Genomic DNA, 23,412 nt, shown 5'->3' with positions numbered 1-23,412 from the left:
AGCCCATCTGATTAAAATTTCATTAAAACTCTCCATAGCATTTCCCCACAAATGCTATCAAATTCATACCAATTGCGAGGTTGTCTTCACTACAAAAGCTACACAGATAATTTGTGCTAAACTTAAACATTATTTTCCTCCCTAAACTGCCTAAGAGAAGCTTATTCTACATTTGAATGACATTTAAAAGAATTTTATTACTTAGAAAAAGAACAAAAGCAATGCTGTCCTTTGTTTCTATATAATGATACTAAAATATATTTGAAACCACATAAGTAAGTGTTCAACACTGCCATCCATTTTGGACCATTGGTGATAATTTAAAATATCATGAGCACACATGGAGTTTAAATATTATTATCTTTTTTGATATCTGGTAACGATTTCTGCTTTTCACTTTTTTTTCTCTTCTACAATGACTTTATACTCCAAAAAATTCCCACTTTCTCACTTACCTAAATTTAAGATAAGGAAAAATACTTTATAGAAATAGCCTTTAAAATTGCTCTTTGATCCAACTAAATGATCTATGTGTGATTCTGGTACAACGAGGTCCAACACCATGTTAGTACAGATCCAGGAGGCCTAAATTTCCACCTGTTTCAAAACGGATTTTGTACCATGAATTTTACTCAACAACCTAACCAGAAGACAATACTGTCTCTAGTGTGACAGACATGATGTGATGGAGCTGCACTCCAGTGAGCAAATCTCTCCTGTCTTGCAGCAATGCAGCAGCAGCAAGCTTCTGTGTCATATGTTCAAAAAAACCCCCAAAACTAACTTTTTAAGCCATAGCTGTTGTCAGCAAGAGATTTTGATATTTTTTAAATCAGAGAGACTTCTAATACATGGAATAATAAAAGTTTTATGAACTCACAGAAGAGTTGTGGTTGGAAACGATCACTGAAGGTCATCTGGCCCAACTCAAATTTTATTCAAATGAACATACATATATTTGAATAAAAATTAGTAAATGTGATACACTTCTATATAGATAATATAAATTCATGACTAATTACCAAAAACTGTCTCAAAAATGGAGTGATATAACTCAAATGCTGTCCTAATTTTCTACTCCCAATGTGAAAATAAACATTTAAACATGTTTTCATGATAACAAAATATTACAAAATCAAGTCTATTGACTTAGCACTACTAACTGACCTGGAAAGAAATGAGCCAAGGAAAGTCAGCTGTTCCAGAACTGAGACAAGAACATAATCGATCTCCTATGTGTTTTCAGGAAGACATGTGATCTTGATTGACAGATACACACAGACTTCTTACAACCATTGGTAGTCTGCTCCAAATTAAAACCCCACAAAACCAGCACCCTGCTCCACTGATACCATCACACAACCACACTCACTGCCATACAGCTATGCTGCCATCTTTTATTCCTATGTACAGTTGCATGCCCTGGGCAGGGCAGTACCTTCAACTGTGTTTTGCCACAGTCTCTATGGGAACCAAGGCTGCGTTCAGCTCAGGACCCAGCTGGGCTCTCATGAGATGTCTCAGTAAAACAGCAGGCTTTGCACCACTAATAATCCTGGGGATGGTGATGTGCTAGAAGCTGTGAGCAATCCACTGCTCTGAACAATCTGAACAAAATGACACTACTGAACAATCTTATATGCAATATATTAGGAGCAGTAGGGAGAGGTAAGGTTAGTTTATCTTCCTGACTCAGGGATATACCTAATAAAGATCCAGCTGAACTACTGATGAGCACAGAAGCCCACCTCAAACAGACACACCAAGCAGCAGGTAAAGTAGAAGCAGGGACCAACCACTTCGAATTGCCTCATCTTATCATTGTCTGAGCAATTAGGCAATCTAAAAGGAAGTAAGTTAAAATTAGAAGAGAAGAATAGGATAATTGATCTCCTATGGCACAAAGACAGAACCAGGCTGATGACACCTACAAATATGCCGAAGTCACAGGCACCACAGCATGTCACAGAGCCTCCTCAGATGGGAGGGCATGTAGGGGGTTTCGTAGCCCATAAAAATATCATACTTGACTTATTTTCTAAGAGTTCAGTAGTTAATCCATCCAATGGGAGAGGGCAACAATTTTGATTCTTTATTGTTCTCCAAATGGGCAAGACACCTTGCTCTAAAACATCCCCAGAAAAATATTCCTTGGAGCTGTCCACCCCAAGGTACAGACAGACATTTCCTTCCCTCACAGGTCTTCTAAACCCATAAATGGGCCTCAAAGTTTGTTTCACTGTTTTGTTCACTGGAAATTCACACCCAACACATTCGTCAGTTTTTCTGTACCAGCTGACCTCTCCCTTTCACAAGCAGCTCTGCTCAAGCATTTCAGTGCCAGTATGAGTGAAGGCACAACAGAAGGTGGTAACAGTCACTTAACAAGGTTTCAGTTTCTGAGCTCTGTAAGTTGTGAGCGAGACTATATATAGAATTTTAGGCTAAGAGCACCATATCTGCCTTCAAATACAATGATATCTCACCACCAGTCACCCACTGAACACCGCTAGGTATTGCAGAAAGCAGGACAGGGTTTAAATTAGCTACTTATCCTTTAATAAATATTCAGTGAGATTTTCACAGTTGGATAATCTATTTTTAAAATGAGAATTAAGAGCATTTTTAAAGCAGCTTTCTCAAATGACTTGTAGAATTTTAATACATGTATGATTCATTTCCCAACAAATTTTGTTTTATCCACCTGCCTACAATATTTGCAAACCCAGAAAAAAATCTGGAGGTGACCAACAGAACTATATTGTAAAACATCAAATCACCATCAGCCTAATCCCGGGTAACTGTGTGCTGATACCAAAAGGTCAGGTCCTGGTCTTGTCTTTCTCTGCATCACACCTCAATCTATGCAGCTGTGGGAAAGTCAGTCAAGCTTTCTAGGAGGGACTAAAGAAAATACTCTTTTTTTTTTCAGAGCAGATGGATGGCTATCTATTCTTTAAATTGCTGATCTAACTCTGTGGCTGAACAGTCAACTAAATTCGATATATGAAAATTAACAGAAGCCTGAGGTTGGGTTGTGGAGAGAGCAAAGCTATTCATTTCAGTAGCTGGCTGCAGTTACACCAGGTCAGGTGTAATGTCAGACTGCAACCTAAGGACCAACAGGATCAAATTCTGCTCTAGTTCGTACCTGGAACAATCACATCCCTCAAGGTGCTCCATAGGGATGAATCTGACCCCGTGGATTAAAATGATGATACAAAGTGGACATTGTGTGCTATCTACCATCTACATGAATTTCAGAAAGGGCAATGCTAAATCCTGTAAGCAGTGAGGAACAACCCCATGCACCAGTACACCACAGGGGTTAATCAGATGGAAAGCATAAGAAGATGCGGGGTCCCAGTGGACACCATGTTGGACACGAGTCAGCAGAGTGTCCCCATGGCAAAGAAGGCCATCAACATCCTGGGAGGCATTAGTGCAGCCATCAGATCCAGGGATGTGGTCTTCCCCGATGCTCATAATTTAAGAGACTGCAGCAGGCACAATCTTGGGCTCCTCAGGATAGGATTTACTGGAGGGAGATGATGGAAGGTAGCCAGGTTCAGAGCTGCAGCACAGGACATGGGCAGGCAGGGGCTGCAGGAGATGTACCTGCTCAGGAGAGGTCATATTGCTGTAGAAAACTGCCTGATGACACGTACATGAAATTGGAGCCACCTTCTTCTCAGAGGTAAAGAGTGAAAGGACTGGAGGGGGAAGACACAAGCCGGAACATGGGAAATGTCAACTCAGTACAAGGGAAAAAAATTGCCATGAGCTTGTTGAATGCTGGAACACACTGTTCAGGGAGTCTGTGGATCTCCATCCTTAGAAATACGTTAAAGGAATTCCATCAGCGGTCTGCTCAAACTGGACTTGCTTTGAGCCAGGGGCTGGACCACAGGACCCTCACAGATCCCTTCCATCTTGCATTATCCTAGGGCTATAGGGATGCTCCATATAGAATCAGAGAACTCTAAAATCACTAAGGTTGTAAAAGACCTCCAAGATCATCAAGTCCAATCTTTGGCCAAACACCACCAGGCTCATATCATCGCATAGTGCCATGTCTACTCATTTTGTGAACACTGCCAGGGATGGTGACTCCATCACTTCCCCGGGCACCCTGTTCCAATGTTTAACTCCCTTTTCAGCAAAGAAACTTCTCCTAATATTCAATCTGAACCTCCTTTGGTGCAGCTTAAAGACATTTCCCCTTGTCCTATCACTGGTTGCCTAGGATAAGAAACCGACCCCCACCTCACTACAGCCTCCTTTCAGGCAGCTGTAGAGAGCAGTAAGTACCCCCTGAGCCTCCTTTGCTCCAGATAAACAACTCCAGTACCCTCAGCTGCTCCTCACAGGACTTGTGCTCCAGACCCTTCCCCTGAAGAGCAGCAGATCTAAATTTCAAGAGCAGCACAACACTGCCCCTTTATTTAGGAAAAAGCATATATTGATAAATATATTTGGTTTAGAATCAAAATGCCAAGAACACTCAGGCTGATTTCAAGTGGAAACAAAACCCTTTCAAATTCAGCAGCACTAAAGTGAGCAAATAAAAAGGTTTAGCATATTCAGAAAGTCTGACATGATTGCTGTGTTTAAGAAAAAACTGAATTTTAACTTCTAATTTTCAGTAGTACCCTAATTTCTTAAGACATACATACACAAAAGATCTCAGTTCTTTCTAGAAGTAGCAGTGTTACATATGTAGGACTACACAATCTTCTGCTGAGAAAAGAAAAGGATTTCAGCTTTTTGATTTTTTATATTCAACTGCCTGGCCATAGTGAATTACTTTCTTGAAGACTGTAAAAATACAAATGGGTTGAAAGAGGTTTTATAGCTGGGTTTGGCACATAATCCCTTGAAGAATCTGTATCTGCCTCTTTCCCCTCCACATACTGTTCACCTGTACATGGCACATATTCAGCTTCTGCCAAGATACTGTTTTAAAAGAAAACCTCCTGAACTCAGAAGAAGTTAGATATCAAAATTATGTAAAGCAAATGTGAACCTGTTTCCTTATTAATCTGGGATGCATGTGCTTATCTATCCTCCAGCTAAGGGCCAAGTTGTCCTCTCTTTATCATTCACATGTCACAATTTTTTTGTCAATTTTTAAGTACAAGAATACTGAAACTAAAGGGATAACTATTACATACACTCCTCCAACTGGGTATGTAAACACCAATCCCCCCAACTTTACTAATTACAGTAACACCCATAAAAGCAAATCCCAGTTTTTTGATATCCAGTGAACACATAGCCCATCAGTAACAGAAATCATGCTCTAGGTACAACATTATACAGACCATTATATATGCTTAATAAATCTATGTAACTTATTAACACACTAAGACATCTCCTGAAAATCCAATTTTCAGAGTATTATCACAGGTATGACAACCCATTTCTTTCTGAAAGACTCAATGTCCTGCCCTTTCTCACCTTACATAAGAGCCACACTGTCCTGTCTACAACAGCCATGTAAGAAGAATGTGCAAAATTTTAATAAAACTAAGCTTCTATTGCTACAGCCAGGGTCAATTTTCTCTCTCTATTTTACTTTTACAAACACATGAAGCTTTTGAAGGAAATGTCTTTGGCAGCCTTCTGGAGAATGCAGCTCCTTCCAATTAATGAAGCTGTAGGAAGACTTTCAGCCACTCCCTGGGAATTCAGAGAAAGCATTTAATCTGCAACAGTTTTCAATCTATGTCATTATTCTTCCACTCATTCCTAGTTTTAGGCGTTATCATCACAAAACACAACAGCAGAAAAAGATTTCACTAGACTATGAACAGCACAGGAAGAAGAAGGGATTAAACCCTCAATCTTTACTCCAGCAGAGCAAACATGCAATTAAAAGCTGCATTTTTATAGGAGCCACTTGGTTAACACAAGACCGAGAGAAACAATCAAATAGGATGGCACAATATCTTGTACTTTTAATAGTTTTTTTTCTCTGAATACCAATTCATTTTTTTCAGACTTGAGCTTGTGGCAGCCCTAGGTAGTAGCATCTGACTCCCGAGAGATGCCCAGAGATGAGCTGGATTTCTGACACACCAGCTTTTCCAGAGGAGGGCAGCAGGTTATGAATGCAGTGCAGAGGGTACAAGGAATACAGCTTCCTGTGACACTGGGCCATGTGGCATCCAACAGTAGTAACATCAGGAGACAACTGGGCTTGGATTGCTGGCTTTTTCCCACTGCTCCCTCTAGCTAGATTTTCTCACTGATGCTACCATACACTTCCCACATGTTTCTATTCAAACCTTCTCTTCTCTGAAAATAAGGAAAAAAAAAAAAGGACTTGCTACTGACACTGGTTTACTATTCAATGTAGAAACAGTTTAAAAGTGTTACTTCAGCAGCTACAGAAATAGGGGTTGCAGAAGTGCTCATTCTGGAGAAATGTGTCATGAGTGCAAAATGCCTTCTGCTACCAGTGTTTCCAGGCTGAAGATGGTAAGAGCCTGGCTTGGTTTCCATGAGAGCAGGATCAGCCCCACTGGCAGGCAGTCACCACCTCTCAAATTCACACCATTCTGGAAGTCAGATTTCTAACACAGCACCCACATTAAAGTCTGGCTGTAAAAGGTAATGCCAAATGCAGTTGGCATCATCTGCTAACTGCTACTGACAGTGTGCTTTGGCCCAGTATTTAAGGTTTCTGCCCATCTGTACGAAATGAGGCCACAAATGGTTTTCCTGACTCTTCCCACCAAGGAACACGTCAAGGTAGAGGGTTTTACACTTCTTTTCCCCCCCCCTCTTTTTGTTATTACTGTTTTTTAAATGAACAAACAAGTTCCTTCTTTTGGCTTAAACAACACATCTTTATAGTCTCCCAACCTTATTTTTACTGAGGATATCATTCAATAAAATAAATACTGATGATGTTTAGACAGGACACTCTTCCCCATAAAAAACACACGTTATGTCTGGCTTGCAATGACAGGGGTAATTGAGGCTGATTTAAAGCATATAAACACATGACACGATTCTTCTGCTGCTCTGCATCACAAATCAGTGTTACAACCCCTCTGGGAGACACTAATTGAATCCTGCTAGTCAGCAAGGCATTAGCTGGCTCTGACGAAGACAATAAGAATTTGTGTGTCCTTCTAGGGAAAGCAACAGAAGCAAATCTGGATCTCTCTACTGAACAATTAGAAAGAGTGAAATAGCATTTAATACAACTATTTAGTTATACAGAAGGCTAGGGAACATCACTGATTTTCTTTTTATATGACATATTATTTTATCAGGAACTTAATTTTTAAAAGCTTTATCACATCTTCACCACACATGATATTTGTAGCATGAATAATTTCACAGTGCTGCAGTTTAACTCACCTGAATTGTTAGGTACTTAAAAAGAAATATTTTAGTCACAAGGAAAATTATTCCAAATTTCCAGGGAGACAAAATAAATTGTACCACCAAGCTCCAAACTATCAGCTAAAGGACTAACTAAATACAGAAAGAGTTGGTAAAAACAACAGGCTGAAACCCAGGTTAGGTACCAAGTTGATAAGTACAGTAACAAACATTTAAAAAAAAAATCTGCTAAACTCTAGTGGTGTGACTGAGAATACAAACACGTTTAGCAGGAAAAACAGAATCAACCAGTTTTTTGATTTCTCTTAAATAAAGAAGCACCTGACTTTACAGAAGGTACTAGTGCTAAGAATAAAGGTACCAGGAATTAGCTCTGCTCATCTCTAGAAGAGTTGTAATACTGCCAGGCTGCAGGCCAAGAGCGTGTGCAGCCAGCAGTTAACTCAAGAGATCCATCGGAAATAATTTTCTCTACTATTAAAAGAAAAAAATAAGAAAAAGACTTTAGGATTTTTCCTTATCTTTACTCTTCATGTTTGTTTAAAGTATCCAAAAGGAAAAATGTCCTATGGAACAGAGAAAAACTTAGATAGAATTTAATATAATAAAGGCTTGTCCATCTCAGAGCCTTCTCCTTATCAGGGCTATTATTATTATTTGTTCAATTGCTTTATTTAATTGAGATCCTGCCATGAGCCATAGCTGCTGTGGAATTTGAAGTCCTGCTCCTGCATCAGCACAGGAGGGTATCTGAGTTCAGCAGCTCCATGGGCTGGGCAGGCTGGGCTGGCAGACGGGCACAGTGCCATGGACATGCTGGTTTGGGACTGCACAGTCACCTGCATGAGGCATCAGCACACAGAGCATCTCAACTGTGCTGCACCAGTGTCTCACTGGGCTTTCCCTTTGAAAGTCAGGTTGCTTTTCTTGTACTCCTAAAAGCTCAAGTTTAGCCAGAGAAACTATGGCAGCATTTCCATTTGCTCCACATTGCTGTAACAGTGCATTTCCTGAAGGTTTAGTGGACTTCAAGCTTCTTCATGAAGCCTTCAATTGATTTTTTGGTGCTATTTCTACACAAGAGGATTGAGATGCAGGTCAAAATGACATCAGTCCCTGTATTGTTGAGTCTGGGACCCATGCAGGAAATGATCCCACTGAACTACACTGGGCTTTAGTAGGGGAAAAGCTTGTGTGCTGTGTCACTTGTCACACCCATGTCTAACAGAGATCCCCCGTGAAATCAAACGTCTTTAATAGTCCAGGACCTTTCTGTCCTATTTGAAATGGTTACTGAAGTTTCTGAGAAGAAGCACTGTGAAAATTCTGTTTAAATCTATTAATACAATATCCATCTGGCCTGTTGAGGACTCAGCCACTGGCACAGGAATCCTTTGTAATTTCAGTCAACAAATGACAAAACAGCAGACACAACAGAAATAAAGCAACATTTTGGGCAAAACATCTTACAGTGAAGACAGTGGCAGTTTCTAAAGTACTTTGAAAACCTCACACATAAGATAACATAAACCAGAAAAACACATTTGGAAAAAGGGAGGCACTCAAAATTTGCAATTTCTTTTTTCAATTCTGCAGTTTTTAAAGAAGTGAATAACAGAAAACCCTGTCTCTAGGCTATAGGTGATGCCTGGCATCAGTCTTTCAAAATCTAGCTTTTAAAGGAAACACAGCTTCATGTAGAAAACCTACCTGCAGACAGCACACACAAAACAGTCTGGATGATAGGTTTTGCCCAGTGCTGAGACCACTTCCCCCTCAATGAATTCATCACAACTGAAGCATCGTGTGCCATAGAGTCTCTGGTAGTCCAAAGTACAGATGTAGTCTCCCTGTCTCACAAAAAATCCTCCTTGAGCCAGGTCACATCCACAAGCTGCAGAAAGAGAAAAGGCAGACTCAGAAGGCAGGAAATGAAAACTCATGCTCTAAGATGAGGCTGTGATCTGAATGGTTCTTAGTGGAGTATTTAAGCACTTCAATGTATGGGCTTATGATCACAGAACAGATGTGCATCTGAAAAACACTGCTCTTCCAGTAAATTACATCAGTCATGTATTCTGTACACTAATGGCCTGGACTTATTTAATGCAAAAATGTCACCCTCAGTGCAGAAGCTGTGAGTGCAAAGTTGAAGTCTGTAGGAGTTGAGTTCCGGGTTAGCACATACAACACCCAACACATTTAACAGGTTAACAGAAATGTATAAAGGATATAAGCCTTTAAAATCTAAAGCACCAGTGTTACAAAGAAACAACTCTAACAGATTAGAAGTGTCTGATATTCCTCCTGAACACAAAAGGGTTTTAAATACTGCTCTCTCTAAACACAGGGGCTGATGCACATGGAAACTGCTGCAAGCTTTCACAAGTTAAATCAGTTTAAATCAGTTAGTGTTTACCTGATAAACATCACTCACCAAGTATGAACTGGAGGCATCTCCAGATTCATCTGCTCCTGGTAAAAGTAAGGTTTTAGTCCTACATGTCAATTTCTATTTTTTAAAATAAACCTGGAGGAAAGGGTTAAAGTTCATTAACCAAGGGCTTGGGAGACTGTTCAGGGGCTTTTCCCATTGCATCAGGGATGGAGCTAGGCTGGAATTCTGAGAACATGTAAGACAGGAAGGAGAGATACAATGGTCTGGTGAAGTCATACAGAAAGAGCAGACACGTAGAAGATGACCATCATCCACATTGATCACGATCTTTGAAAACAGACTGGATTTGATTTATAAGGAGAACTGGACTTCAGAAAGGTGATTCTACTGCTGTGTTGACTGCTTCTTTACTGCAAGTCACAGCACCACACTTGTTACTACGTACTCCTGCTCCTGGGGATGTTCATGCAGGAATGTGTTCCCGTCACCACACGGTGTTTGCAGTCAAACGATGCTGAACCACAGCAGTGTCACTACTCACATACAGCCCACAGAAGAAGAGTGGGAAGGTTGCTTATTAAATTGGGATTGCATGTACAAAACATTGCAGAGTTGTTCAGTGTCTTGATCCCAAAATAGCAGAAGTATCCACACTTCTAAAATTCAAGATTGAGATTTACACTTGGGTACCTGAGAGTCCACAGGCACTTTGGTTTCTAAATGTAAAGGCTGTCAACTCACACCCTGCAGTGTCAGAATACATCATCTTGCACCTAAACTATACGAAATGAGTCTAACAGAGGTGCTCAAAGCACAAAGTAACATAAGCAGCACAGAAACCCTGAAAAAGCATAGGATCCTGATCATTCATTCAAAATTACACCAAATCACTCTCCCTTTTTTTTATAGTCTTTGTTAACTGTAGCACAGGAGGCCTGGGCTCAAGGCCCTCTTTAAACCCTACATGGGCATTTAAGTTCTCCTCATTCTCCCTGGAGATGGCCCTGACTGCTAAGAAAACAACAATCATGCTAGAACTATATTAGTGCACAGTCAAACTGAAGAACTACAGGTTAATTAATCTTGCTTATAATTCAAAAGACTTCCAATTATATTGCATGTGTCATGGACAACAAGGATTAGATTAATTATATTGCAATACGTTGCTCATATCCTGTCTCAGAGGGTTAACACATTTGCTTTTAACATTTCTCTTTCTCACCTATGCTCTCATTTTCATGAAGGACAGGCTTTTTGAAAAGACTTTCCAAAAATCTTGGATATCATGAGTTTCTTTCAGCCTATATATTTCAGCTACATACCGGTGTCACAGAAGCAGAGATCAGCTGTGGCTCTAAGATGATGCTGAGCAGCATGCTGAGCTGATACTGATGCCCTAGAGCAGCTCTAAATTGCATCATACAGTGTTTGAACTTGCAGAATGGATCATAAGACAAAAAAGTTAAAAGGACATAACTGCATTTCTGAAAAGAGAAGGGAGGAATTACATCCCTATATACATTTCTTACGTTTTGCACAAGCAAATCTGTATTTATTGTCTAAATGGAAGCCATGCAGGCTGTGTCTCACTGCAGCTGAGAGCTCTGGTGCAAGGTTTGGGGTACGCGGGGTCAGCACCAGTTCAGCTACTGGCATTTGGTGGCACTCTGTCTCACCCTGAGGGTATTTGCCTTTCTCTGTGCTGTCACTAATGTTACAACTACTCCAAAGTTGTGTACAACTCCAAAGCAGTTTGCATTAATGCACTTAATCCTGGCTTCTCAGGAACCCTGTAGCAAAACTGTTCACCCAAAGAGAGACAGAAACACAAGTTATTAGGACTTCAAAATAAAAGTGAGTTTGGCATCCTTTCACCAGGCCTCTTTCTGCATCACCATCACTTCAGCCTCCCTATGTGCAAGGAGTGGCTGAATGAACATCTTTGCACCACCAGCTCTGGTCCACAGGCCATAACTTGAGTCACAAACCCTTGCCTGATCCTGCACTCTTCGAGCCATCTGATCCAATTTCGCCTGTCACCCAGCTGACCAGAGAAGAACACAGGGATTCCAGTTAAACACTGGCCTGGATATCAAAATAGTCACAGTTTAAAGCTGAGAAGAGAAGCTCTGAAAAGAGACCCAATGGCCTTCCCTCAGGTGAGATGCTGTGCCCCTTGCCTGCTACTTACGTGGACAGAGACACTGCCCATCTGAGATGATCCTGCACACCTGCAGAGACAAGAAACCAGGAAAGGAAAGCTGGAGGAAGTCTAGGGAGAATGTCTGAAGGCAGCTACCAGATCTTACTCTCCTAGGACAGGAAATCAGCATAATGTCACATCCACTCCTATCCGGCACTTGTCTTCCACAAGGAGTCTGGAGGTAGGATTATTTATAACCTAGAAACAGTTTTCAACAGTTTCTGGAGTTCATCTTGGTGAAGAAAGAAAAGCACTGCAAACACAGCAATTATATTAATGAAGAGACTAACACAGAGTAACTCATCTTCTTGTCTTGGTATTACCCTGCATACAAGGCAATGCCTTTTCCTGAGCAGTTACAAGCTTTAGGAGTAATTTTTAAGCAGTGAATAAGTATTTGTCTCCTTATGGTATTTAGTAGTAAGCCAGTAACCTGGATGTGCTATGAGACTTGAGAGGGACGATACCCACACCATTTTTAGGGAGGGTATCTCAGGGTGGCTTCTCTTACAGCTGGATAATTCCACTCTTCAAGACAGTTTGCAGTTACCTCACACCAAAGTACTTCATATATAGATCTGGGGGCTCCTCTACTGGTTTAGAAACAGACTATGTTTTTCCCTAGCATGGTGTCTGTAACAGCACCTGAAGCACTAGAATTCATGCAGTGTGTAATGGCTATGGTTTTAAACTAAAAGAGGTGCAATTTAGACAGGATATATGGAAGAAATTTTTTTAAGTGATGCTGGTGAGGTACTGGAACAGGTTGTCCAGAGAGGTGGCCCATCTCTGGAAACATTTAAAGTCAGGTTGGACAGAGCCCTGAGCAATCTGATTTAGTTGAAGACGCTGCTCATTCCAGGGAGGTTTGGACTAGATGACCTTTAAATGTCCCTTCCATTATTCTGTGATTTTATAAAAATTATTCTATGATTTTATAAAAATAAATATCAGCAAATCAATTAATCAATGCACTTTAAGCATGCTGTTATTCCACTACTGCATGTCATCAGTATTCCATTTGCAGTGTACAAATATAAAATGCATCTATTTTCTGTGCTGGCAAATGAGCCTACTGAAAGTAGATTAATTTCTTGGCTGTGTGCTGGGCCTAAAAACCAGCTGTGTCCTGAGCTGCCTGGGGGATGCTACGCTCGCTATGCTGCTGCACATTACAGCAGGCTGCAGCAGCAGCATGCACTGCTGCTCCTGTCATCCCAACAGTGCTGTTCTGCTGTCAACGTGCCAGACAGTCAAGTAATTTGCTTACATGCAACTGCACATACAAGTCGATATTTTTCCCTCCCATTTGTTGCCTGATGTAAGTAAATACATTTTTTTCTTCCTCAGCACTGTGGTTTAATGTCCAGTTCTGGTATTTTCCTCCATCCATGAGATGGATGCTGCTGGCTGGCTAAGATCCCAAGAATGACACGTAGTACACTGCTGATATAACTCTCTTTTGACAGCTAAATTGTACATCTTCATACACCACTGATGTATGAAGTCTGGGATCCCATTCTCCAAAAGCCCATGATTATATGTGGAACATTTCTCCTGGCCACTATGCCTGTGAGAAAGAATCACAACCACCTGGCAAACTTCCACCACTACAGCTTTGACTTAAGTTCAAACTGAACTGCAATCAATCTGAAGCAGTCTAAACCCACTTTCAGCAGATGCCTGTGACTGTGATACTCCTTCTTGCATGGTCTGGTGTGGTAAGTCCAGATAAGCTTTCCACAAAGCTTTTGGGGAAGTCTTTCCCAGCTCCAAGTTTGCTGGCCATACAATATTGGGATGGGAATATCATCTCTTAGTTAATTCACACCTGAAACTTCGGTCTATAGGTGAGCAGCAGTAAGACAGAAGGAACCTTGCAATGGGGTATATAAACCATGTAATCTAATCACTCTTCCTAGGCATGAGTGATCCTATCTGCTGTCTTTCCAAACACATCTGTGAACTCAAGAATGCTCAAGTCTGTCAGTCATTGGCAGTGTATCAGCAGTATTATCTGAAATACCAGCTACAATCTCAAGGACTTGAATGGCACCTCATTTTCTTACTACCCAGGGCAAACAAAAGCAGCATGCAGCCCCAGAAAAGTCTTGGACACACGAGCTGGCCTCTTCTCCAGGTTCCAACCAAGAAATGCAGGAAGGCAGACAGGTCTGACAAAAGAAAACCAGAACCTTTCAGGAGTAGAAAAGACACAGAAAACTTAGGGGATATATCATATCCTGCAACACTTCACCTTGCATATAGCACTGATAAAGCTATAAAGGATACAGAGTACAATGCACTACACAACCTCCGAGGCTACACTGGCCATGACGCCCATAATTTAATTTGTGGAGAAAACACTTCAGTGAAGGAAAAGCCTTTGAGATTCAGAATTCTCTTATGAGATCAACAAAACATTAGAACATGCCAATTAAAATGAAGGAGAGTTTGGGAAGTTTCCTGTGCACTATGTATCTTGACTCCTATAATAAATGGGAACTACACATCAAGTAATTTTTCCTTAGGAAGTACATTTCCATTTTCCTTCTGGAAAGCATAGTCTCCCAATAGCTTAGAGACAGTGTTGCTGCCCTATAAAAGCTCTCCCATAGTCTTAGAGGTGAGCAAGATCCTCACAGCATTAGGTATGCAGTTGTTTCAAAGTACCAAAATAATCCCCAGGAAAACTGGAAAAGTTGTCTCATTTATACTGATTTCTTGTTTTAAGGACTCAATCTGGTTACCCAAAATTTACAAGTATGCTAAAGAAATTCAAGAAACAGTAATGTGCTTAAACCCATTTTCAACCTAACAGCATCTTATGTGTTTATGGTAAAATACTGCTGTCATTTGCCAGACTAATTAAAACAAGTTTTTAAAAACAATAAAATACAATAAAATAAAATCCACAACCCAAAAAAACCCAACACACAAAGCAACAACACCAAATATTTTCCAATTTTTTTTAACAGTGCTTTGGGTGCCAGCTCCAGGTTTGCAAATTAAGTTCCTGCTCTATTCACAGATATGGCAGATGGTCTCGTGTTAATGAGTTTCAGAAAGTGGGAGGTGGAATAACACCACTGTGGCAGTGATGAATTTTATGCAACAACTCTCTGGGTCTCCATGCAGGCATCACATCACCTTAGTGCACTGAAATGCCCCATAGCTACTCCAGAGTGCTGCAGTATCCCTGCTGTGTCCTCAAGGGAAAGAGCATCACATAGACTGGAAGGCCCCTGCATAAAGGCATCCTTGCACTTTTTTTTCAGGGTGAAAAACCTTACCCCAAGAAGAGAACTTAAGTAATTAAAAAGACTTACAGGCTTTTTAAAATAATAATAATTCTGTGACATTATCTAATGTGGGCTGAAACTATGTATGCTCAAAATTCCTTTATATGAATAGTATCCTTACTGCCTGCAAAGCTTATACAGATTTGAAAATCCTATCATCTAATGAGCACTTAGCTTTCTACTATAACTTCTCATCCTATGGACTAGAAGGATGCAAATAAGGAGAAAAGTTGGAAAACAGAAATAACAGAGGTTTGGCTTCCTGTGGTGAATAGTTAGCTACCTTTTAATGAACCTAATTAAGATATTCCTTTACCAGTACTTGTAACCATGATTCCTCTCTGTCCATTTCACCATGTTTTATTAATATTATGTATTCATTAAATTCTTGAAAGCTACTCTTAAAAAAAGATTCATCAGACTCTAGTTGAAATATATGCCATGAAATAAAAGGTTTTGCTAGAGTGCTGATGTGATGGGTATACGGCCAGGACATGAGGGGCTGCACAAAGTTCTTAATGAATGCAAAGACAGGTTACAACAAGAACATGATTAAGACAAAGGGAAAACTATCCATTACTTTGTGATAGTGCAAGATCACTAACGGACCAAAATTTAATTATTGAGTTGTTTTTAGAAATTTAGTGATTACAAATTTTAAAGTTCAGGTTTTAAAACTACAACATAGAACCATTTGCTGCTACATTAAATTACTTTTGCACTGGCAAAAGTGATTGTTATTATCATCATCATAAGAAATAAAAATAATAAGTTGACATTGGTAAGGCAGCCCTAAGCCTACCACACTCTGCAAGCCTGACTTGGTGAGCATTACATTGGAAGCAGTTTTTCCTGTTATACTGAGCTAATATGATCTGGGATTGCAAACTCCTGGAGGACTCAGGAAGTGCTGGACACGTTGCTGGGAGTGCCTGATGAATAAGAGCCCCTACACTAATCTCCAGTGCCCATGACACCACAAATACCAGGAACTGCTACTGCCTGGCAAAAATCTGGGACTCGGAACTCTTACAAATGGGCTTCCTGCAAATGACTCCCATTTTGAAATGTGAAACCCTGTGGCTATGTTCAGATGCGAGTCCCTCAGATTACTCAGTGCAGCTTTGAACATATTTATATCCTAGCAGATGCACTTGATCTAACAAACAAATAACTCCTACTGCCAAGTTATTCCATGTATTTAAAATTTTCACTGAATATTCTGTCTCAGCCCTTCCCATTAATAGGACTTCCCAATAAATGATGTAACTCTGGGTTCTGTTGCATTTTCTACTGAGAAAATGGTATAGAAGTGACCTATCCAGACCTGGGCTTTTTTACAATTCCCAGGACACTGCAGTGCCATAGAAACACTAATCCCCAGAACCACATACCCTATTCTAAACTGAAGATGTGATAAATTCTAACAGATTAATTAAAAAAAACAATGAAAATTAATGGGGGAAAAAGTACACTTGCAACTGCTAGCTGCGTTAGCGTGGAAGACTGCGTGTGCTGCACCCACAGCAAGAAGCAATCAGGAGAATTTTGATTGGGGGTAAAACAAGATACACACGAGATACAATGAAGCAGGTATAGCACAAAGGTCATGTTTTTACCTCTATGCTTCAGACTGGAAGTTTACTTCCTTTCATCAAGACAAACCAGGAAAGGACACAGATGTGAGTTACAGTTCTTCTCATATATGTACAAAGAACACTCTTTAGCAGGATGGTATGGATTCTCCCATTTAAATTGGCCACTGCCACTTTGGAAATGCCAGGATACTACCACAGCACAGAAAATGAAATACTTGACAATCACTCCTAAAACAAGGTAGTTTCTAGCCTTATTAAAGATCTGAGAGGCTACCCAAGATAATATAATCACAGCACCTACATCTCTCCTATCTACAGTTCTAGGTTAATGTGTCTCTTTACTGGGTCTACTAGATCACACTGCTGTAAAGAAGCTCCAAGTTAGTATTTGTCTAATACCATCCACTCCATTAAATGCCATCCTGACATGACAAACACCCTCTGAATAGTTTATAGTCACCACATTTTTTTTAATTTGACAGTCTGAGTCATTAATATTTTATCACTTTAGTAATTTTCCTTGGTGCTTTTATTACAGTGGTAACAAATAAAAAAAGAATGAGCAAACATGGGAACCAAAGCCCTTGAAGTCTAATGAAACTTTGCTTCACTATATCAAAGGCAACTGCTTCATTGTAACAGTACTTTTATAAAACCTGATTAAAATAGGATATACTTTAAACTAAAAATTAAATAAAAATTTGAAGTGAGACTAGATGGCATGTTCCCTTCAGCATTTTATTAGCAGATTAGAGGTGCATCTAAACAAGAAATAACATATACAAATAGACATGAGTATAAACCTTATATAAAATGCCTATTTACCTCCCTAGGTCCTATTAAACTTTGATATGGAGCAAAACTAGCAGATGCTCCCAGTACTGCTGTTAAATTTTTTAATCTGGATGTATCTCTTAGTCTTGAATAATAAAAGAGTTGCTTACCTTTTAAAAACTTTCAATTGTTTAGAATCATTACCTGGGGAATGTAAGAAGAACTGCATGGGAATGAAAGAAGAACTGCATGGGAATTAGTGACTTTATACTAACCTTCCTTGGTTATGTAATTTAATTTTAATACAAAAGGCATCTATACAGTTGCTGTTACCGTTCTGAAACTCGCAGTCCCCCATAAGGTTTTCCAGTGTCCAAGGCTGGATGGGGCTTTGAGCAACCTGGTCTAGTTGAAGGTGTCCTTCCTCATGGCAGAGGGATTGGAATGAGATGATCTTTAAGGTTCTTTCCAACCCAGCCATTCTATTAATAATCAGACAGCAGTATGGCAATACACAAAACTACCTTTCTACCCTTAAAAAAAAAAAGGAAACAATTCAATGTATTTGACCCCCTGAAACTTCATAATTTATCCAACACTTTCAAAGAAACAGCTTCACATTTCACATATATTCAAAAGGTATGTCTTCTTCCAGTGCAATATCATTTGTCACTGATGAGATCATTCAAACAGACCCCAAATACCTCTAGACACCATGCAAGGCACAGTCATTTGTCATTCTTATTCATGGGCTCTTTCTCAGTTTGCATTCTCCATCACTATACAGCTGTAACTTCTATGAGAGGGACCAAAATTTCCTGCAGCTTTATAAATATTAAATATTTTCTGATGCAGGCTACAAGATGATCGAATACAGAGGCAGTCAACCAAGCAGGCAGGCATCTTAGCAGGGCAATGCAGCCAGCACACACATGGGATTATCTGTCCTGGACAGTCCTGCAGCTGCACTGGGTGCTGGACACACAGCCTCTTTCCACATGCTGTCTTTGGTGGATGAGGTGAGACAGGACATACTGCATTGCTGAGTAGCATCAAAATAAATGCACCTAAGGGAGGAATCAACTCTGAGATAAATACCTTCCCAGAATCATCACCCTGCCCGTGCACAGCACAAAACTCTCCTCCAAGGCTGAAAGCAGGTTAACTGATCAGAACTGAACACAATTTTTTTTGCTAAATCCTAACACATGGACTGTATTCTTTCATTCATTAATTTAAAAACTAAGTCACATTTGCCTAACCTGATTTTTTTCCTTTTATGCTAGCTCGTGAAATGTACATTCAGTGCACTGTTCTGTTCCAAAGCTCTTCTCACGTGACAACGTGGCAAATCCATATTACAAAGCAACTTATGCTTCTTAAGTAACAAATAAAACCCAGAAATGAAACAAAAACAGATACCAGAAGAATGCCAGAAAATTGATGGAAACCCCTGAAAAGTGATAAAAGGAATTACAGCATTTAAATAATGAGGGAAAACCCTCAAACGAACCGTGTTTGCAAACTTAGCACTTAGAAAAATGATTAGTAAGGAGGAGTCTAAGTCCTCCAAGAGCCCTGACACCAAGCAGCCGTTTAACCACACATCTCTGACACTTTCTCCTGTGCCAGCTGAGAGACTGACAGGTGGCTGACAGATGCTACCTTGCCACCTTGTTAACATTGTGATTTTTCTCTCATTTTATCCAAGATCTGCCTGAAGGGAAAAAACTCCTTCTTATCTCTTACAGACAGGTAGGGGCAATGCAGCTTCTACAGTACATTCATCATTTTCCTCTGCATGGGGGTGGGAATAAAACCCTCTGCACTGCCTAAATTTGGGACCAGTGGATCGATTCAGCAACCACATGCTGCATTTGCTGGTGACCTGGCATCATCTAAATGGAGATGGCCTATGAAATAAAAAATTTGATGCACAATTCTGTCCTGTTCCCTCTGAAGGATTTGTCTTTTCTCATAGCAAATCTGTAAAACAGAAAGGGGGCTTTGATTCCATGAAGATAATAATATGGAGTAAATACCAGAATGTTCCTGAAGCTTCATGCAGACAAGACTCCTGAATAACAAATCAGCTGCTCTTTTCCTGAGTTAGGTCTGAAAAACTGATTTGATCATGAAATTTCCCATTAGAACACGTGGTTTAAAGAGCTTAAAAGATGCATGTATGGGACGTGTTCTGCTTTAAATACCAACCTCTTCTGAATTGGTGACCAAAATATTTTTACTGTTTAGGAAAGTGCACTATGCTTATTTTGCATGCTGTGCAATTTTGCAAAGAACACAATTATTGAGCTGAACATTTAGTCCTGCCTGTCTAACTCATTAAAGATTGCCTCAGTTACTTAATAGTACGCACTTAATCCCATGGGATTTTTAAAAATATCGCAATAGCTAACAGATAGTGACAGCCTTCTTCCTAGTATTTCCTCTAAATAGGAATGGAAATAGTTACAGTGACACATCTGGAACCAAAGATATGCTCATGTTTCTAGACTGAGCTACAAGGATTAATAAATGTCATTTGAAGTACTGGTTAATAATTTAGTAAGCAGATTGTTCAGTAAACATGAGCTAACATTTATGTACTTGGACACTCAAAACAAATTAGATCTTTGCAACTTCCAGATTAAGTTTCAAATAAGCAAATACTTACAGAAGGGGTGTTGTATCAGTTAATTCCCTTTTCCTGTGACCATCCTTCTGCTATTCATGTGACAATATTAGATCACCAGGCACCAACCTGGAGCAAACCAAGTCCCTCCCCCCAAACAATGGAAAAGCACAGAGGGCCACACTGGAATTCAAAGATCACAGTCCAACACCAGAGAACCTGAACAGATGTGGCCATGACCCACCCTATGGCATTCATTAGAGAGTGGGAAAAGAGATAACCTCTGAGTTTCTTTGAAAATGTTAATTCTCTCCTAGCCCTGCATTGTTCTCCCAAACTGACATCCTAACTCTATAGTAAACTCCAACATGGATATAAACAGGTTTACATCCCTTGAAAACATACTCCAGTTTTGGGACTTAGGATGTTTAAAATCTTACAGCAAGCAGTCAGAAAGTTCACAGTAAATCCTTTCAGGCATGTATTGGATTGTAAAATATGCTTGTGAGGTTACCAGGGTCATTAAGTCACACACACCATTGCTAATGCCCTACTCATAGAAGCAGCAGTCACAAACACTTACCTTTGCAAACAAAGCATTTAATATGGAAATATTTGCTCTGAACTCTCAAAACTTCTCCTTTGCATGGTTTTCCACAGGTATTGCAGAGAATTGCAGTACTTGATGGCTTCTCCAGCTGGCTATGTACAGCCTGTGGTTGTGAAACTGCAAGGGAAAACAAAAGGTAGAGCATTTTAAAGGCCATCAGATGCATCTTCTGTAAGACCTACAAGCAATGACAATTAACACCTGGGACAAATCAGGTCAAGCAGATAAAAGTTTTAACTTCTGGGATTGGCCAGCACAGGAGAAAAGATCTGCCAAAAGGAGCTGAGCCAAGCCAACCCTGTCATTTCATAACTTTGAAAGCTTTTGACTGAACACACTTCAAACATAAATCAGAACTCCTTACAGAAGAAAGAATCCATATGATCAAGTCTTGAGAGCCTCCACCTGAATTTCAAGAAATGCTTTGTCATATTTTCTCTTCAAGAAATCAAAGACTATAGATAAAAGCTAAAGACTATAGATAAAATCTATTGGTTTTATTCAAAATATCTTTAATGGCACTTGGTAACCCTTACACCATGAGCTACTGATCTTTAAAGTTCATGGTAAATGCCTTTTTTACTGATTTTAAAGCAGAAATATAGTTCTGTAGACGTTTTGAGTACTTCTGAAACATTGACATCCCTATAAATACCACATATATCTGATCATAAAACAAAGTTTTCTGTTATTTTGTAAGGAAACCGGGTTTTCAAGAGGTTAGGTTAATCTAGGTTAGTGAAAATTAAGTGAGTTAAAAATTTGCTGCCATCTTGTGATGTAAATTAGAATTGCATTTATTGTGCTGTTGGAAACACAAGAGAAGTTGGTATCTCAATGTATTGTGTGGAACAGGTGAGAGATGACCTTGTTCTTGCAATCCTGCTGCAGCACTTGCATCAATTTTTTATCACAGTGTACTTACGAGTCAAGAGAGGAAACATCAAGACGATTAATTATAAAAGAGCTGAACAGATTTGGCTTTTTCCTTGTGTGAAGAACTAATAAAAGGAAAGCATATAAAGCATTTTAAGTAAATGACATTTTTCTTCTGTAATGTGGCATGCTTACTCCAAGGCTGGATTGCTTATTTCAAAGTGATTGAGTTTGTTTAAATTCTAGCTACAAAATAAACTTACCAACCAACCAACCAGTCAAGATGGAGCAACCTCCCATAAGCCAATAGGTTTAAGAGAAAAAGGCCTTTCCACATCCACTGAGTTGAAGGAGTCAGGATTTCAGTGGCACGCTAAGCTTCCCCTCCCACACAGTCTTCCAGGGGACTTGCTGCAAGTTTTACCCAAAACAGCACTTTCTACTCCTGTAACTAAAGTGGTTTGGGGTTTTCTTTACCCAGAAGATACATGGGACTGAGCTCCTCATGGCATTATTCACCATCCATTAGCACTTTGCCTTGTCTGCTAAAATTACATGTTCTGTGATGGTCAAAAAAGTCCTGCTCAAGGCAATGTGAACTTTGGAGCAGTTACTGAAGGCCTGGTTATAATTAAGGACATCTCCAATAAAAACAACATGAGCACAACAGGCAACTGGAAGTTTATAGAAAGGCAGATGCCCAAACTTACACAGAGCAAACAGTACACATTGTTCAGGCTACTATGAGGGTCTGATTTATTCCTCAAATAAAAACAGAGGAAACTCTGAACTTTGCAATACTTTACTTTTGACACAAGAATCTCTCTGTACTGTAACCTGCCCAAAACAAACTACCCACCCTGCTAAAGAATCAACCCTGTAAGAAACCAAAACAAAGTATTTTCCCGAGTTAGTTACTAGAATTGCTGCTAAAAGTTTGCAACTATAAATAAAGGTTTGCTCTCTCCAGACTTGCTAACAAGCATCAAAATTTGTAGCACCTAATTCAGGAAAGACTTGACTTAAAGGGAGCTGACCACAGCCAGAACATTTTGGCCTAAACAGTTGCATTTGAAATATAAAATTCTGATTGGAACAATTAAACAATTGACTTTTCTTCACACTCAACTATTCCCATGTTTCAGCCTTTCAGAACAGCATCTCTCCAGAGGCATCCATGCCTGCCCAGTGTAGAGAGCTGCCAGCTCATGCTGTGGTATGTCCCACAGGCCAGAGGAACCCGGCCCAGGAATTCCAGCCGCAGCGCAGAGCACGCCCAGGAGGAGCCCAGGAGCACTGCCAGTGAGCCCGAGGGCAGCCCACCCCACCAAACACACCTCCTTCCCTAAAGTGACAATAGCCTCACATTTCCAGAGAAAACATTGCTTCTCTATTTGCTTTCTTGCCCCTGGGAGTCCAACGCTGCCCTTTCTGCAAAGTAGCAGAACACTGAAAATTGTTGCAAAGCTGAGTTTTTTTGTTTTCTGGAAATTGTTGCAAACTGAAAATGTGGCAGAAAACAGAAAGATTTGTTTTCCACAATGTATTTGGTGCTCAGTGTGCAGAGCTATGGGGCAGGACAACTTCACACATTTCCTTCTCCTTGGGTCTCTAAAGCAAGGTTCAGAATAAAAAAAAACCCCAGCAATTCAGCTATAAA

The 23,412-nt window shown here is 40.0% G+C and overlaps 1 protein-coding gene across 17 annotated transcripts in view; it reads right to left on the bottom strand.

Annotated features, from left to right (window-relative positions):
• ABLIM2 (actin binding LIM protein family member 2) overlaps window positions 1–23,412 on the bottom strand; it is a 131,325-nt gene that overhangs the window by 73,616 nt on the left and 34,297 nt on the right. For 16 of the 17 annotated variants that reach the window (XM_032108637.1, XM_032108641.1, XM_032108640.1 and 13 more), the window contains exons 2-3: window positions 20,850–20,993; window positions 9,070–9,253 (exon numbers count right to left, since the gene is read on the bottom strand). In XM_032108637.1, the coding sequence (XP_031964528.1) occupies window positions 9,070–9,253; window positions 20,850–20,993 (328 nt within the window). Of the gene's footprint in view, window positions 1–9,069; window positions 9,254–20,849; window positions 20,994–23,412 lie in introns of those variants that run through there. The other variant, XM_032108648.1, reaches the window with a different exon arrangement.

Source organism: Corvus moneduloides, chromosome 5, assembly GCF_009650955.1.
Source record: "Corvus moneduloides isolate bCorMon1 chromosome 5, bCorMon1.pri, whole genome shotgun sequence".
In the NCBI taxonomy this organism is placed as follows: Eukaryota; Metazoa; Chordata; class Aves; order Passeriformes; family Corvidae; genus Corvus; species Corvus moneduloides.
The sequence above is the reverse complement of the archived record's forward strand: the minus strand, read 5'-3'. Positions and strand labels throughout refer to the sequence as shown.